At 40.7% G+C, this 17,666-nt stretch overlaps 1 protein-coding gene across 1 annotated transcript in view; it reads left to right on the forward strand.

Moving 5' to 3' along the window:
- Positions 1–17,666, forward strand: part of LOC139406872 (phospholipid phosphatase 4-like) — a 185,431-nt gene that overhangs the window by 39,253 nt on the left and 128,512 nt on the right. The window contains exons 3-4 of the mRNA XM_071150034.1: positions 14,200–14,325; positions 17,132–17,224. Coding sequence (XP_071006135.1) covers positions 14,200–14,325; positions 17,132–17,224 — 219 coding nt within the window. The remainder of the gene's footprint in view (positions 1–14,199; positions 14,326–17,131; positions 17,225–17,666) is intronic.

The following is a 17,666-nucleotide window of genomic DNA, read 5'->3' on the forward strand; positions in this document are numbered from 1 at the left end:
AAAATAAGCATAAGAGATCCCTAGATCTGGGTAGACAGGAAGTTAGAGTAGAGGTTGGGAAGGATCTCTCAATGGAGTTTTATGTAGACCAAAATGGAGTCTCTAACTACATGGCAGTCTAGGACTCTGAGCCATTATGGCATATATCGGTGCAGGTTCCCATATTGATCGTGGACACAGGTCATTGCTCATTTGGAAAGAGAGGGCTATATGAATCCACTCACTCAGTATGGAAGAAGGTAGAGTAGAGTGAAGATGAGAGTTTTTGATTGTAATCAGGAGAGAGGGATGTATTGCATAAAGATACGCTTAACCCATTAAACAGAAATGAAGGAGGATCTAGTGTTGTGGTATGGATATGACCAGGTCTTGGTCGACACCCTAGTACGGTTCTGGGTAGAGGAGTTTAGGCCGGTATGGTAAAGCTGTTCACGAAAGCAGGAATGCCAGATAATGACAGTTGTATTGATTTGCACTATTTAAATCCCCAGGTTCCTCCCTTTACAGTGACCGGAGGAGCTTATTATCGTTTGGCCAGGTACAGTACTCTTGGGAAATGACGTCAGGGTGAGGTTTTACCAACAGATTGGACAGGATTATGCTCCATTGTAATGCCTTTCACACTCATTCAACACCAAGACATGAAGTATAGCCAAATGGGAGAAAAGAGCTATTCCATCCGGGTCTCTTATTGACTAAGTATACATTGATAACATTGGGGTGCCAGATGAGTCAAAGCAAGAAATCAGATCCTAGCAGGATTAGAGTTAAGCATTTCCGGGGGGTCTACTCTCAATAAGAACGTGGACTGGATTTATTATATTTATGATAATCAACAGCGCTTTAACAAGTATACCAGAGATGCTATTAAAGGTTTTGCAGAACAGACTGAAGCAACCAGCTGGATGGCTTGGCAGAATAGAATTGCATTAGATATGTTAATGGCTGAAAAGGGAGAAGTATGCGTGATTATCAGGACCATGTTTGTGCTTACATCCCAAATAACACAGCTCCGGACGAATCAGTGCCCGAAGCCTCAGCTGGTTTGACCACCCTGGCTCACGGTTTGGCAGAAAACTCTGGGGTGGATACTTCTCTGACTGATTGGGTTTGATAGTACGTTTGGAAAATGGAAAAATGTTATGATCACTGTGTTATGGGCTACATTCACCTGTGTGACTGTTTTAGTTTTAGGGGGCTGTTGTCTAATTCCCTGTGTATGAGGTCTTATTTCCAGGACTCTGGAGAAATCTATGACAATAGATGGTGGGGTATGGGCCGATTCCAGGTTCTGACCCGTGGAGGACGGGTGGACGAATCTGGATCTTTTATTTGTGGGGAATTTATATTTGATGAGACCATTTGATGTTTAGGGAGGCTAGGTTGTATCCCATCTCAATATTAGACTGTTTTTTAATGAAGATTGTAACGAAAACGAAAAATCCTGAAGAGTTATGATTCTGATGTAGGCCTGAGAAACAGTTATGGCGAATGCAAGTGTTGGGTTATGTTTAGGTGATGTTTTGATGACAAGAAATATCTCTAAAAAAATAGAAATTGGCTTTTCAATATTACAATATAACTACAATGTGTGTTTGAATGTATAATATTTAATCAAAGGGTGGATATGTTGAGGGAATTTTTATCAATGATGACTAATTATGTATACATTTCAATCAGGACTGACTAGTCCAAATGCGATTATGTACTGTACATATATTAATTCTCTCTCTTGCTCCCATTCCCAATTGTATATAATATAGTCAGGAGTTTAGTAACAATGACGGTCTGTTCCTTTGTACAAATGAATGAACTATCTCCAGATGGCAGGGACGGACTATCTCCAGACTGTCTAGAATGCTGATTTACAATTACTGACCTTAGCCTCAGGCGAGGAGGGAAGGCTCGAGAACTATAGGGCCTCTCTACTAGTGTCATGAAGAGATAGAACATTTAGAAAACGCTGACGTCATTTTCAGTTTATAACCTGTGGAAAAATGTGTATGTACCAGTACTCTCTTGAATTAAACGCTGTTACCTGACTTTTAAGACCGGGGCTCTGTCCATTCTTATAGAAATATTGGGTCTTATAATCCCTTTAGAATGCATTGACAGAGTAATGAATTCTGATTGGGAAATAATACAGAGGAATTTAGCTCCACTAACAATAACTTACAACATGAGAAAAGGATAAAAAAAGGGGGCACTAATAAACAAGATAATTTGGATAAGACAGAAAATATCCCATGTCTGCATCGCCAACCGACAAGGAATTAGCTGAAGATGCTAGCTCCAAAGAGGTCCCCACAGAACCTGCTCCAAGTGACTGATATAAACTCTAAGCAAAACATATCTTCAAGAGTATTGGGACTTGGTCTAAAACTGTGAAGGGAACCAAGGGCAGGATGCATGAGGTTGAGCAGACGACAATTGATCACGAGGCCAGGCTACAGGATATTGAGAAACATCACAACATAAAAAATGACAATAAAACTCTCAAATGCTCGAAATGCTCGAATCACATTCAAGACGCACAAACATCCGAATATATGGGATCCAGGAGGACACTGAGAAAAACAACAGAATTTGTATCAGAGCTGTTACCGGCACTGCTGTGGAGTGATCTTCAAAACGCCCATCCTGATCATCCGCGCACACAGATCACAGGCAAAGAAGCCGGCCAAGCTTGCGCAACCAAACCTGCACTATCCCCAGAATGGGGATCTCATCGTCAAGCTGGCTAGTCAAAGTTCCCCCTAACCTTTTTGGGATAGGGGGCAGCATTTTCACTTTTGGATGAATAGCTTGCCCAGAGTGAACTGCCTCCTACTCTGTCCCAGATGCTAATTATTAGTATTGGACAGAAAACAATCTGAAGTTTCTAAAACTGTTTGAATGATGTCTGTGAGTATAACAGAACTCATATGGCAGGTGAAATCCTGAGGAGAAATCATAACAGGAAGTGAGAAATCTGAGCTTGGTATGTATTCACCACAGTTTCCAATGAAATCCCCTTGAGATATTATTGATGTTGCACTTCCTAGAGGTTCCACTAGTTGTCAACCATCCATAGAAATTTGAATGAGACTTCTACTGTGTTGTGGGACTGAATGAGAGCAGGTGACTGGCAGTCAGCCATTTTCTGATAACGCGCATTCCCTATGGTATCCACTTGCGTTCAATTGCTCATCAAGACACAAGGAATACTCCGGTTGGAACTTTTATTGAAGCTATATGTTAAAAACATCCTAATGATTGATTCTGTACTTAGTTTGAAATGTTTCTTCGACCTGTAATATAACTTTTTGAAGTTTTTGTCCAATGTAACGCTGACCAGAATACCAAACACGCTAACAAAAGGAGGTATTTGGACATAAATAAGGGACATTATCGAACAAAACAAACATTTATTGTGGACCTGGGATTCCTGGAGTGCTTTCTGATGAAGATCATCAAAGGTAAGGGAATATTTATCATGTAATTTCTTGTTTATGTTGACGCCAACATGGTGGCTATTGTGACTATTTCTTCTGAGCGCTGTCTCAGATTATTGCATGGTTTGCTTATTCCGTAATGTTTTTTTGAAATCAGACACAGAGGTTGCATTAACCTGTTGGATCTCTAGGGGCGCTATTTCATTTTTGGATAAAAAACGTTCCCGTTTTAAGCGCGATATTTTGTCACGAAAAGATGCTCGACTATGCATATTCTTGACAGTTTTTGAAAGAAAACACTCTGAAGTTTCAGAATCTGCAAAGATATTGTCTGTAAGTGCCCCAGAACTCATTCTACAGGCGAAACCAAGATGATGCGTCAAGCAGGAAATGAGCAGAATCTCTGAAGCTCTGTTTTCCATTGTCTCCTTATATGGCTGTGATTGCGCAAGGAATGAGCCTACACTTTCTGTCGTTCCCCCAAGGTGTTAGCAGCATTGTGACGTATTTGTAGGCATATCATTGGAAGATTGACCATAAGAGACTACATTTTCCAAGTGTCCGCCTGGTGTCCTGCGTGGAATTCGGTGCGCAAACGCCAGCTGCTTGTACTTTTCCATTTGATTGAGGGGAGAAACCATGCTTCCACGAACGATATATCATTGAAGAGATATGTGAAAAACACCTTGAGGATTGATTCTAAACAACGTTTGTCATGTTTTCAGTCGATATTATGGAGTTAATTTGGAAAAAAGTTCGCGTTTTGAGGACTGAATTTTCGTGTTGTTTTGGTAGCCAAATGTGATGTAGAAAACCGAGCTATTTCGAATTCACAAATAATCTTTTTTGGAAAAACTGAGCATCTGCTATCTAACTGAGAGTCTCCTCCTTGAAAACATCCGAAGTTCTTCAAAGGTAAATTATTTTACTTGAAGGCTTTTATGTTTTTGTTGAAATCTTGCGTGCTGGATGCTAACGCTAATGCTAACGCTAAATGCTACGCTAGCTAGCCACTTTTACACAAATGATTGTTTTCCTATGGTTGAGAAGCATATTTTGAAAATCTGAGATGACAGTTGTTTACAAAAGGCTAAGCTTGAGAGATGGCATATTTATTTCATTTCATTTGCGATTTTCATGAATAGTTAACGTTGCGTTATGGTAATGAGCTTAGGTCTGTAAATAGAATCCCGGATCCGGGTTTGGTAGACGCAACAGGTTAAGGAGAGGTATATCTATAATTCCATGCGTATAACTTGTATTATCATCTACATTTATGATGAGTATTTCTGTTGAATGATGTGGCTATGCAAAATCACTGGATGTTTTTGGAACTAGTGAATGTAACGCGCCAATGTAAACTCATATTTTGATAAATATGAACTTTATCAAAACATACATGTATTGTTTAACATGAAGTCCTATGAGTGTCATCTGATGAAGATCATCAAAGGTTAGTGATTAATTTTATCTCTATTTGTGCTTTTTGTGACTGCTATCTTTGGCTGGAAAAAAATGGCTGTGTTTATTGTTGTTTGGTGGTGACCTAACATAATCGTTTGTGGTGCTTTTGCTGTAAAGCATATTTGAAATCGGACACTGTGGTAGAATTAACAACAAGATAACCTTTAAAATGATATAAAATACATGTATGTTTGAGGAATTTTAATTATGAGATTTTTGATGTTTTGAATTTGGCGCCCTGCATTTTCACTGGCTGTTATCATATCGATCCCGTTATCGGGATTGCAGCCATTTAAGCAATACATTGACAGGCTAAAAAACACCTAAAAAAGATCACCTTTTCACAAGTACCAACAAACGGGTGAGATCATTCTACAGTGGTACCTGCAGTGTACGCTCAAACCGGTGTGACGCTAATTTAGAACATCCAGTTTTGATTGACCACACTGTTTTCTCACAGAAACATTTTGCACTAACACAATCCTTACAAAGTTAGGACCTGAATGTGATCAGTTTATTTTTGGATGCAATGTTCAGACATTGCCATAACACATTCATCGAAACCGGAACATGTAGACTATATTTTTCCTAGCACTAACTGAGTAAAGATTGAGGTAACACAAGTGGTCATATTTAGATAACTCTCGACTGACATGAACTACAATATGAATTAGCTAATAGCAATTACTATTTATAATTAATCACATCATGGGTGAACTCACCATTGATCTAAATAGTTGAGTAAAACACAAATCATAAGTAATCCGACGATGGGTAGTTTGTGCACGCCGGCATGTTTGTTTTTCACGTCAACCAAAGATGATAAGAGGAGACAAGATGAGTTTGGTCTGTTTGCAGTATGCATGTTGAAGGGGGTGTGTCATCTACCACCGTTCACATCCCATCATTCACTTCCAGAAGTTTACTCGAGAAATGTTGTGAACCCTGCATCATATTTTGTTTTAACATATTTGGTCCGACAAATGTTTATTTGAAACCCAGAATGCATTGTACGTCAACAAACGTGGCTCCACACATAGCTGGAATTACCTTAGCTCATGATAAGCAGTGCAATCCTCAAAAAAAGTATTTTACACACGTAATGTATCCATTACAATCTATGCAAGAATCAGAATGCATGATTCGTCACCAGAACTTGAAAATGTGAATAAAACAATAAATAATTACCACACAAAATATTTTCTGATAGTTATTTATTGGTACAAGTGGCTCATGCTGGTAGTCAATCACATAACCTCTGACTCCCAATCTGAGCCTGTCAGTGTTGTTGTTTATGTATGTAGACAGTGGGCTAAGCTGTAGCATTAGCAGTGTCTTTCAAAAGGAGAGAACACACAAATGCGGAAATTTGGGAGATTTTTATCAATTCTGACAATGAGTCTGAGTATGAAAGTGACAGTGACAATGAGGAGCTGAACCCCAACCTTGTAGCCTTTGAGAACCCTGAATCTGAGGACCCCTTGTCCACTGACAAAGTCCCAAGTCCCTTTGAAGATGCAGGTTGTGATGGAGGCAGACAGACAGTGTATGAAGTAGAGGAGGTCTGTGGTAGCTGTAATGGACAAAAATGAATGGGAACATATTGGCACCGTACGAAACATATACACAATGTCCAATACCACTCAAAGCTTATGGCAAATGCCAAGTGTCACACAGCAAAAATCAAATAGATGGCGAGCACGCTCCACAGTATATTTTCATATTGCAAATGTACATCAAGTCAAGACCCAAGGGTCAAATTTAGAAGGAAAAAAAAATGAATCACCCTCTTAAAAAGTGCTTTCTGGACCGTTTTCAAAATTCTTTTGATTTCTTTTGCCAATTATACATGTATAATAACTGTATGAACATACTTTTGTCATATTTTGTCATATTTTTTTACTTGTCCATAAGGCATATGTTTTGTCCATTTGCAATATGACTGCATAGGACGTCAAAAGTCGAAGTCAAAAGTCAGTGAACCATTGCCAAATGCCATAAGAAAGTATTGAAAGTGCCAAATCAGGATGTTATGTCCATTTGCAATATGATGACAGTTTTGTAGAATGCGCTTGGAAAAGTGGTATAGAAGATGGCACCGATAGAGATGGCAGCTTCACTTCTAGTCCTTAGGAAACTGTGCAGTATTTAGTTTTTTTTATGTATTATTTATTACATTGTTAGCCCAGAAAACCTTAAGTGTTATTACATTCAACCGGGAATAACTATTGGATATCAGAGAGACGTAAAGCACAACCAGGAATAAGACTTTCCCAAGCGGATCCTTTGTCTGCACCTCCCAAGGCCGACCCAACCCACCTCCCAGAGGCCGACCCAAAACAATGCCGCCGGAGGAGAGGTTGCCGGAGCGGTCTTCTAGTGAGGTTTCGGATGCGCGCACACCACCCACCGCTCCTGAGTGTGTTACTTGCTAAAGTCCAGTTCCTAGTAAGCAAAGTCCACGAAATCTGGGCAAGAGTGGCTTTCCAAAGAGATATCCTGGATTGTAACATACTCTGTCCAACGGAAGCATGACTAGCTGGGGACATGCTGTCAGAGTCCATACAGCCAACGGGATTTTTAGTGCTGACAGGAATAAATATCTCTCCGGTAAGAAGAAGGGTGGGGATGTACGTTTCATGATTAACTGTAACAACATTCAGGAACTCAAGTCCTTTTGTTCACCTGACCTAGGATGCCGCACAATCAAATACCGACCGTATTATCTCCCAAGAGATCTCTCCTCAGTTCTCCTCAGTTATCGTCCCTTCCAAGCGGAACTTCACTGGACTTTATGCAAACTGGAAACCATATATCCTGAGGGTGCATTTATTGTAGCTGGGGATTTTAACAAAGATCATTTGCAAACAAGGGTACCTAAATTCTATCAGCACATTGATTGCTGTACACGAGCGAGTAACACGCTCGACCAGTGATACCCCCACCTTCCTTTTGACCATGACTTCATCTTGTTGCTCCCCTCCTATAGGCAGAAACTAAAACAGGAAGCACCCGTGCTTAGGTCTATCCAACACTGGTCTGACCAATCGGATTCCACGCTTCAAGATTGCTTCGATCATATGGACTGGGATATGTTCCGGGTAGCCTCAGATAATATCATATGCACTGACTCGGTGAATGAGTTTATAGGAGATGTTGTACCCACGGTGCCTATTAAAACCTTCCCTAACCAGAAACCATGGATTGATGGCAGCATTCACGCAAAGCGGCATTTAATCATGGCAAGGCAACTGTAAATATGACAAATACAAACAGTGTAGTTTTTCCCTCCGTAAGGCAATCAAACAAGCAACGTGTCAGTATAGAGACAAAGTGGAGTCGCAATTTAACAGCTCAAACACGAGACATGTACGCCAGGGTCTAGAGACAATCACGGATTACAAAAAGAAAACCGGCCCCGCCACGGACATCGACGTCTTACTCCCAGACAAATTAAACAACTTCTTTGCACGCTTTGAGGACAATACAGTGCCACCGACGCAGCCCGCTACCAAAGACTCAGGGCTCTCCTTTACCGTGGCAGACATGAGTAAAACATTTAAACGTGTTAACCCTCGCAAGGCTGCCAGCCCAGATGGCATCCTTAGCCACGTCCTCAGTGCATGCACAGACCAGCTGGCTGGTGTGTTTATAGACATATTCAAGCAATACCTATCCCAGTCTGCTGTCCCCACATGCTTCAATATGGACACTATTGTTCCTGTTCCCAAGAAAGCTAAGTTAACTGAACTAAAGACTAACGCTCACTTATGTCATCTTGAAGTATTTTGAGAGACTAGTCAAGGATCATATCACTTCCACCCTACCTGTCACCCTAGACCCACTTCAGTTTGCTTAGAGCCTCAATAGGTCCACAGCCGATGCAATCGCCATCACACTGTACACTGCCCTATACCATCTGGACAAGACGAATACCTACGTAAGAATGCTGTTCATTGACTTCAGCTCAGCATTCAACACCATGGTACCCTCCAAACATCATTAAGCTTGAGACCCCGGGTTTCGACCCTGCCCTGTGCAACTGGGTCCTGAACTTCCTGATAGGCCGCACCCAGGTGGTAAAGGTAGGAAACAACATCTCCACTGATCCTCAACACTTGGGCCCCACAATGGTGCGTTCCCAGCCCCCTCCTGTACTCCCTGTTCACCCACGACTGCGTCGTGTTTGCAGACGAAACAGTGGTAGGCTTGATTACCAACAACGACGAGACAGCCTACAGGGAGGAGGTGAGGGCACTCGGCGTGTGGTGTCAGGAAAATAACCTCTCACTTAATGTCAACAAAACAAAAGTGATGATCATGAACTTTAGTTAACAGCAAAGGGAGCACCCCCCTATCCAAATTGACTGGACAGCAATGTTAGGGTTCGTTCCTACTTTGTCCTTGTCAATCATTGGTTCATTGGTGAAATTAGCATTATGACAATATCTTTAATTAAATCATTCAAAAACCTTTTAATGCAATTGCAGACACAAGTTGACAATCAGGAACATAGCACACATGTTTCCGGGTAAGTTCTGCATCAAACAAAAGGTCTCAAGTTGTTTTATGAAACCGAAGTCCCGCCTTAGTGATGTCACTGACTACGTCATTACCTTTTCACTCCTGAGACCAAAACCTTGCATCCATACAAACATAGAGTTTCAGTGTTATCTAAAAGCTCAGCAATAAATGTCCACTCCCCAAAGTTGATTTATTGTGGAATTGTCTGACTAGTCTCTTATCTCCCACATTTCTAAGAGGGGTCTGCTTTATAAGAAAGAGAGAGAAAGAGCAAACAACTGTGGAACAATTCTAAAACCATATAATGAATATATATATATATATATATAGTTAATCTGTAGTCTAGGGCCCTATAAATGTAAGGAGGGAGGGGTCTTATAACCCCTCCCCTTCTATTAATAGAACATAAGCATAATCAATTATTCTAATACATCAACATACTTTTTATGACCCCTAGGTGAACCCAACAATAAGGTGGAAAGTTTTAAGTAAAAGCTGATAAAAATGTGTTTTGTGTACTGTTTTTAGAGATGCAACTAACAACAATTTTGATATTCAATCTGTCAATTAATTATTTGATTACTGAATTTGTTTGAATTTTAAAAAGCCTTTTCTGCTGAATGAATATAGGCTAAATGTTTTCAGAGCATTACTGTGCAAATAGTAACAACTTCCATTAAAGTTGTTACGAATCCCTTTTTGGCCCGACAGTCTAGGGGGGAATGGTAGTGAGACGCGTAACATAACTCATGTAAATTATAATTGTGACAAAGTACGTGTGAACGAAATAACCAGGACAACTGAAATAATACCGTCAAACTCAGGATTTATTGTAAAACACACGGTAATGGGGGGGGGAGCAGGAAAAAGGGGCTGAGCTGGACCCAAGGAAAGAAACAATAAGTATTCAAAACACCCCTAAGCTAGACTAGCCTATTTCAACAACAGCTAACTAACTAACCAAAAATACAGTGGGTGGTCCGCCCAGTTCTAACTAGTGTGTTTTAACAAAGTTTACCTACGGGTAGTGTATGCCCATGGGCGACTTGTCTTGGTTTCCCCTTTTCCCACCAGCAAACACCATAAGCAAAAACAATACTCACAGGAGATGACAAAGTGATATGGAGGTGCTCAAACAAAAGAAGAGGTTAATTAATACACAAAGAGAGAGATCTACATACATGGCATTTACAAAGATTGAGCTACTGAAATCTACAAAGAACAGCTATTTACCAACATGGCATTACAAAGATTGAGCTCTTGAACAAACAAATGATGGGGTTTTTAAACCATGGGGAAGGAACTGTGATAGGGTAGGAAACAGGAGGAGGTGTGTCTTCTGAGTGATGGGTTGATTGTTGACTGATTGGGGAGTGATGATTTTCACCTGTGAGGGGAGAATGAGAGAAAAGAAACACACACACACACAGGATACACACACAGGATAACTGTATCCGTAACAAAGTGTATTTCAACATGAGACAGGAGCTGTGTCAGCTCAAGACGATTTGGGACCCTAACTGAGATTTCATTTCAGTGCCCCTCCTATAGAAGTTGATGCTTCCCTGGGACACTCAAGTCTTCTCATATCACTAACATTTGTCTTACCTCTCATTATTGAAGGTCTGCAACAAAGCCCTGAGAAGGTTCAAGAGGAGGAAGGGTTTCCAAATTGGGTCAAGTTCACTTTGGCAAAGTGGGTGGGGTTATATCCTTCCTGTTTGGCCCTGTCCGGGGGTGTCTTCGGATGGGGCCACAGTGTCTCCTGACCCCTCCTGTCTCAGCCTCCAGTATTTATGCTGCAGTAGTTTATGTGTCGGGGGGCTAGGGTCAGTTTGTTATATCTGGAGTACTTCTCCTGTCCTATTCTGTATCCTGTGTGAATTTAAGTGTGCTCTCTCTAATTCTCTCTTTCTCTCTCGGAGGACCTGAGCCCTAGGACTATGCCTCAGGACTACCTGACATGATGACTCCTTGCTGTCCCCAGTCCACCTGGCCGTGCTGCTGCTCCAGTTTCAACTGTTCTGCCTTATTATTATTGGGCCATGCTGGTCATTTATGAACATTTGAACATCTTGGCCATGTTCTGTTATAATCTCCACCCGGCACAGCCAGAAGAGGACTGGCCACCCCACATAGCCTGGTTCCTCTCTAGGTTTCTTCCTAGGTTTTGGCCTTTCTAGGGAGTTTTCCCTAGCCACCGTGCTTCTACACCTGCATTGCTGTTTGGGGTTTTAGGCTGGGTTTCTGTAGAGCACTTTGAGATATCAGCTGATGTACGAAGGGCTATATAAATAAATTTGATTTGATTTGGTGATATATTAATCCAAGTTCTCGCACAATAGAAAGATATAGCATTATCCATTTTTGATGTAGTAACATTCAATATCTGGGCTTGGAAACTGAGAGATAATTTGTTGATATATTTAACTTATGGTAATCAGCTGCCTTTTTAAGTACTCCTCAGTAGATATACTCATATGGATAAAAAATAGAGGGCTTGCCCATTTTATATACTGAATAATTTGATAAATATATATCTGTACTCTTGGACACAAGTTATGTTTCCTAGGATCATGTTTCGGGTCTTTCAACATCATACAATTTCACCCATCAGACCTTAGCTTGTGTCATAAGTGCCATTAAGCTAGTTCCCATGGATTTACTGATCTCTCGCCATTTCAAGGCATGACTAACCACTGGCCAATTCCCTGTCACAAAATAACAATATGCACTTGTTCCTATCTTTCAGTACAATCGTGGAAGGATGGGGCCAATGTGGAGAAGACAGGGTTGTGTGTTTGGTATGATGGAGGTCAAACAAAACAGAAGAAACACATTCTTAAATGTGGTGGAAAACCGTTCACAGGCAAACTTAATCCCTATCATCAGACAACATGTGCGAAGAGGTTCCACCATTCTGAGTGACTACTGTAGAGCGTATGTCGGGTCTCTGAATAGGCTGGGTTACATTCACCAGACAGTCAACCACTCAAACAATTTTGTGGGACGTCACACACAACACATTGAAAGAGTGTGGGAGACAATATAAGGGCAGGTCTGGAGGCTAAGGGGCAATTGGACCCCAACAAAAAGTTTAAAGAAGCATCTCCATTTTATTGAGTGGATCTCTCAACTCTTCAAAGACTTCCAATTAGTATATCAGCTGTAAGATTTTCACTCTTAGCATGCACCCCCTAGAGCAGGCCTGGGCAATTATTTTCCATGGAGGGCCACATTAGAATATATTTTTGCCATCGCGGGCCAGAGTCATATTACAGGAATATACATCATGTGTATGACTGTTGACCCATATATCTGCTGTAAATCACGTCCAGATATGCTACTTATTTTACTTTTTTAACATGCACAGAAATAAACCACATCCATGTTCTCCTTTTGATAGGTCATTTCATTATTAAAAATGCAATGAACTACATGGTGGGAAAAGTATGCTGTGCATTCAGCACCACAGACAGAATTTTTGTTAACGGGTATGCACAAAAACACAAGAAAGAGAGAGCTCAACATTACATTGTATCAACTCAATCAGTGTGAGGAGTGAAGTCTCTGACGGGCATTGACGTCAGGTATAGTTTCTGACGTTGCTATGTGCAGGGTTGCTGAGAGGTGAGAATCAGTAAGCGATGATCTGTGTCGTATTTCATCACTAAAAATGTCTGTTCACATACATAGGTTGACCCAAACAGTACAAACACCTTCTGAGTGACTCATAATCTTTGGAAAGTTTTGTTCATCAAGAGATGCATAGATCCTCATCAGTGACATTGTTTTGAATAGTTCTCCAATCACTGCCTCATACTTAAGATCGATAAGCTCAAGTTGCAGGTCAGTGGGAGCATTATCCACATTCAAGGTGAAAGGAGAAGAAACCAACAGCATGTCATTTTCCTATACTTTGAAATCCACAAAATTACGAGAAAACTCACCTTTCAAAGCACGCAGCTGCGATGTATACTTCTTTTGCTAGTCATCTGATAGGGAACAAACTAGTAATGTCGGAAGTTGGGTGAGATTGTTGGCTTCTACTTGGCTGGTCAGGAGGAGTAATTTTCCCTTGAAGGTTTTGACATCTGATCTGCAAAAAGACCCTTCCCCTGTAGTTTGGAATTCAGTTCTTTCATGAGGGCCATGATGTCCACGGTGAAGGCAAAAATCAATCAACCATTCTTTATCTTGCAGTTGAGGGAAATCCACATATTTTCCTTTCATTTGCAAAAACTCAGCAATCTCCGACTCCAAGTCCCACAGCCTTTTAAGCACCTTCCCAAAAAAATCAGCAATCTCACGATTGTGTGGTAAAAAGCGATCACTGTACCTCTTCCTACATCTGCCACACCCTGATCTGTTTCACCTGTCTTTGTGCTTGTCTCCACCCCCATCCAGCTGTCGCCAATCTTCCCCATTATGCCCAGTGTATTTATACCTGTGTTCTCTGTTTGTCTGTTGCCAGTTCGTTTTGTTTGGTGAAACCTACCAGAGTTTTTCCCCTTTTTCCCCTGTTCTAGTTCATATTTTCTAGTTTTTCCCGGTTTTGACCATTCTGCCTACACTGACCCTGAGCCTGCCTGCCGTTCTGTATCTTGCCACATTACACAATTACTTGGTGTCCACATCACAAACAAAACTAGCATGGTCCAAACACACCAACACAGTCTTGAAGAGGGCACAACAATGCCTTTCCCCCCTCAGGAGACTGAAAAGATTTGGCATGGGTCCTCAGATCCTCAAAAAGTTCTGCAGCTGCACCATCTAGTTGCCACAATGCCTGGTATGGCAACTGCTCAGGCAACGGCCGCAAGGCACTACAGAAGGTAGTGCGTACGGCCCAGTACCTCACTGGGGCCAAGCTTCCTGCCATCCTGGATCGCTATACCAGGCGGTATCAGTGGAAGGCCCTAAATATTTCCAAAGGCTCAAGCTACCCTAATCGCAGACTGTTCTCTCTGCTACCGCACGGCAAGTGGTACTGGCACCAAGTCTAGGTCCAAAAGGCTTCTTAACAGCTTCCACCCCCAAGACTCTTGAACAGCTAATCAAATGGCTACCCAGACTATACACATTGACCCACCCTCCTCCATGTTTATGCTGCTGCTGCTCTCTGTTTATAATCTATGCATAGTCACTGTACCTTTTCCTACATGTACATATTACCTCAATTATCTCGACTAACCTGTGCCCCCGCACATTGACTCTGTACCGGTACCCTCTGTATATAGCCTCATTACTGTTATTTTTTTGTTGCTCTTTAATTGTTAGTTTTTTTTCTATTGTTTTACTTCCGTTTATTTAATAAATACTTTCTTAATGGTTGTTTTCCTTAAAACTGCATTGTTGGTTAAGGGCTTGTAAGTAAGCATTTCACTGAAAAGTCTACACCTGCTGTATTCGGCGCATGTGACAAATACAATGTGATTTTGATTTGCAATGAACATTGTCTGACTCAACTTTCCCCAAAAAAATCAACTTTCTTTGCCGGCATTCTGGACTTGTTGAAAGATTTTTTAAAAATTGGCTTGGGTGTCTTGCATCCTGAGATGTTCTGTGACTTTCTCCAAAACAATGTTACTGGATTACCGATAGCAGTAAGCAACTCTGCATCCAGGTAACCTAACTTACAGAAGGGGTGGGGTTATGGCCAATGACGTAATGCCTTCCAATTGGTCTGAGGGTGGCAATTTGAGAACGCAAAGAAAGTTAAAAAATTACTATTTTGCTCAAAACATATTTATACTTGCAATATCGCTTTTTAAAAGGAAACATAAAAAAATATCTGAAATCCGTCTTTAAATGGTTGAGCATATTGCCATGTGCTTTTGGACTGTTTTGCCCTGCAGTCGTTTCCAGTTTGGAAGCCTTTGATAACATCTAGAAGTGCAAGTGATTTAAAACACCAAATGTTAATTGATCTGCTGTATTGGCCAGAGATCTAGTGTTGATTTTAAAATGTAATTTTTTTTGTGTTGATTCAAGAGGTGAATTAACTCTATAAGAGTGGAAATAACACTCAGTGGTGTAAAAAAAAAACAGGGTTTGTGATTGAGTGTGAGATTGGGATTGTGTCAGTTTTATTCTGTGGAGAGTAAAACATTCCCATCAAAACCATGGCCACCATTATCATATTTCCCAGCATGCTCAACTGCAACTACATTTTTTTAGGATTGTTTTTATTGTCTGTGTTTTTGCATGTACATTGATTGATTGATTAAACTAATCCAATCAGTTAGTTAGATTTTTTGCACCTGTTACTGAAACGATTTTTCCATTTTAAATGGTTTAAGTAGTCTCCTTCTAACAATTTTCCTAACCTTGACAGTCTTTGCTGGAAGAGGCCTCGCAACCCCTCAGATCCTATATCCGCTCTGTTTCTTTCTAAGTTAATGCTTTTCTAGGGAGTTTTTCCTAGCCACTGTGCGTCTGCATTTCTTGCACTCTGGGATTTTAGGTTTGGTTTCTGTATAAGCACTATGTGACAACTGCTGATGTGAAAAGGGCTTTATAAATACATTAAATTGATTGATTCTGAATAGAAGTTCAAAATGCTGGATGTCCTAACCAGCATAATGTGACTTGCAGGCCTTGATGTTTTCTGTAAACCAGGAGGTTCCTAATAGTGATGGGGATACTAAGCTTCCTGAAGCATTTAGCATTTCCAGCCAATTGTGTCGAAAATAGGTTTATTACTCGAGGCTTTGATCGACAGTGTACACTAGTGGCACCTGCTGGTCAAAATAATTTTGAACAGACAAAATATTATAGATAATGTCGCACACCGACAAAGTGTAACAAAATTGTGGACCTTCAAAGACACTGGCCCAGTGTTACATGTAACACTGTCATTGTTGATTCAACAGTTGATTATTTGCTGTGCATTACCTAGCAATCCTTTGTAATTACAGTAAAATACTGAATACAAACCCCTTAATGAAATTCATTTATTCATCATGGCTACGGTAGCATTTACTTTTTTACACATAATATAGTCCATTTTATGATATTGTACGCTGTTTCATTACACAGTACTTGATTTTATTGTGTATTTAGATTACAGAAGGTGGACTGCAATATGAAATACAGTATGCCTAACTTAATTGCCAATGAGCTTGTAAGCTACTGTCAAATTCACGGCAACCCCTTTACAATGTACATAGCCTACCAAGAATTTACATATAATTTTTTGTCTGCAAGCTTCTTGATTGTATCTGGTAGACGGGGCAATGAAAAGGAGACAACTCCCCATAATCCGCTCAGCATCATATGTCCCCTCTCCCTTTTTTCCTCTCTCTCTCTCCTCTTAGAGTCTCCATATTTTCAGGAGAGTCTCTCATAGCTGCGTGTCCACCATTCTCTCCCGTTTCTCACCTAATTGGCTAATTGATGGAACGGACGAATGAGACATTCATGCAATAAAGATGGAGCATTTATCAATTGAGGTGCAATAAGGAGAATTCTCCCCAAAACCTCCGACGGTGGAGCTACAGTGGCGAAGAAAGGAGGCGGCAGGGAGGGAAGATTCCATTTCAGCTGACCAAGTCGCGACAGATGTGCACGACGTGTGGATACGCAAACTGCTTCCTATAGTGCCTGACAATGAATAAGCCCTAGTCGAAAGGTGGATTATTTTATGAAGTGAGCATAGAGAATTGACTGCCCCTGCTTGTCAATTAAACCACACGGATTGTCTCAAGATTCATAAATATGTCGCTCCCAGACCGGAGGAAAAACATAAGAGCTCTGGTGATGGAGACTGGCATACGAGTTCTGCTTTTTGGAGTTTTTGTGTAAGTACACCAGTGATGGCATTTGTTATAGTGCCATATTATTACATATTATTACATGCCATCAGTTATCCTCTGTAAGAGACATTATACGTCACGTCAACTCTCATTTTGGTAAACAAGTACATTATGTATCCCTCCTCAAGAAATTTGCCTATTGAGTAGTCGCTACACGCCGTATGCCATCACTGCCCTCATTTCTAAGTTAAAATAGCTGAGGATACAGTATCTATCTTTCAGTTCCACTTGAATGATCCATCATGTTATGAATTCATGACTCTGTCAGATAGGCAGGACCACTACACTGTAAAACATTTCCTGTAGTTTTAACAGAAAATGACTGTCAGCAAAGTAGCAAGTAAGTTACAGTAAATGTACTGTAAATATAAAAAACAAAGTTACTGTGTTTTATGAATTTGTAGTCAATTGCTCGCTGCACAGTAGC

Source organism: Oncorhynchus clarkii, chromosome 1, assembly GCF_045791955.1.
Source record: "Oncorhynchus clarkii lewisi isolate Uvic-CL-2024 chromosome 1, UVic_Ocla_1.0, whole genome shotgun sequence".
Lineage (NCBI taxonomy): Eukaryota > Metazoa > Chordata > Actinopteri > Salmoniformes > Salmonidae > Oncorhynchus > Oncorhynchus clarkii.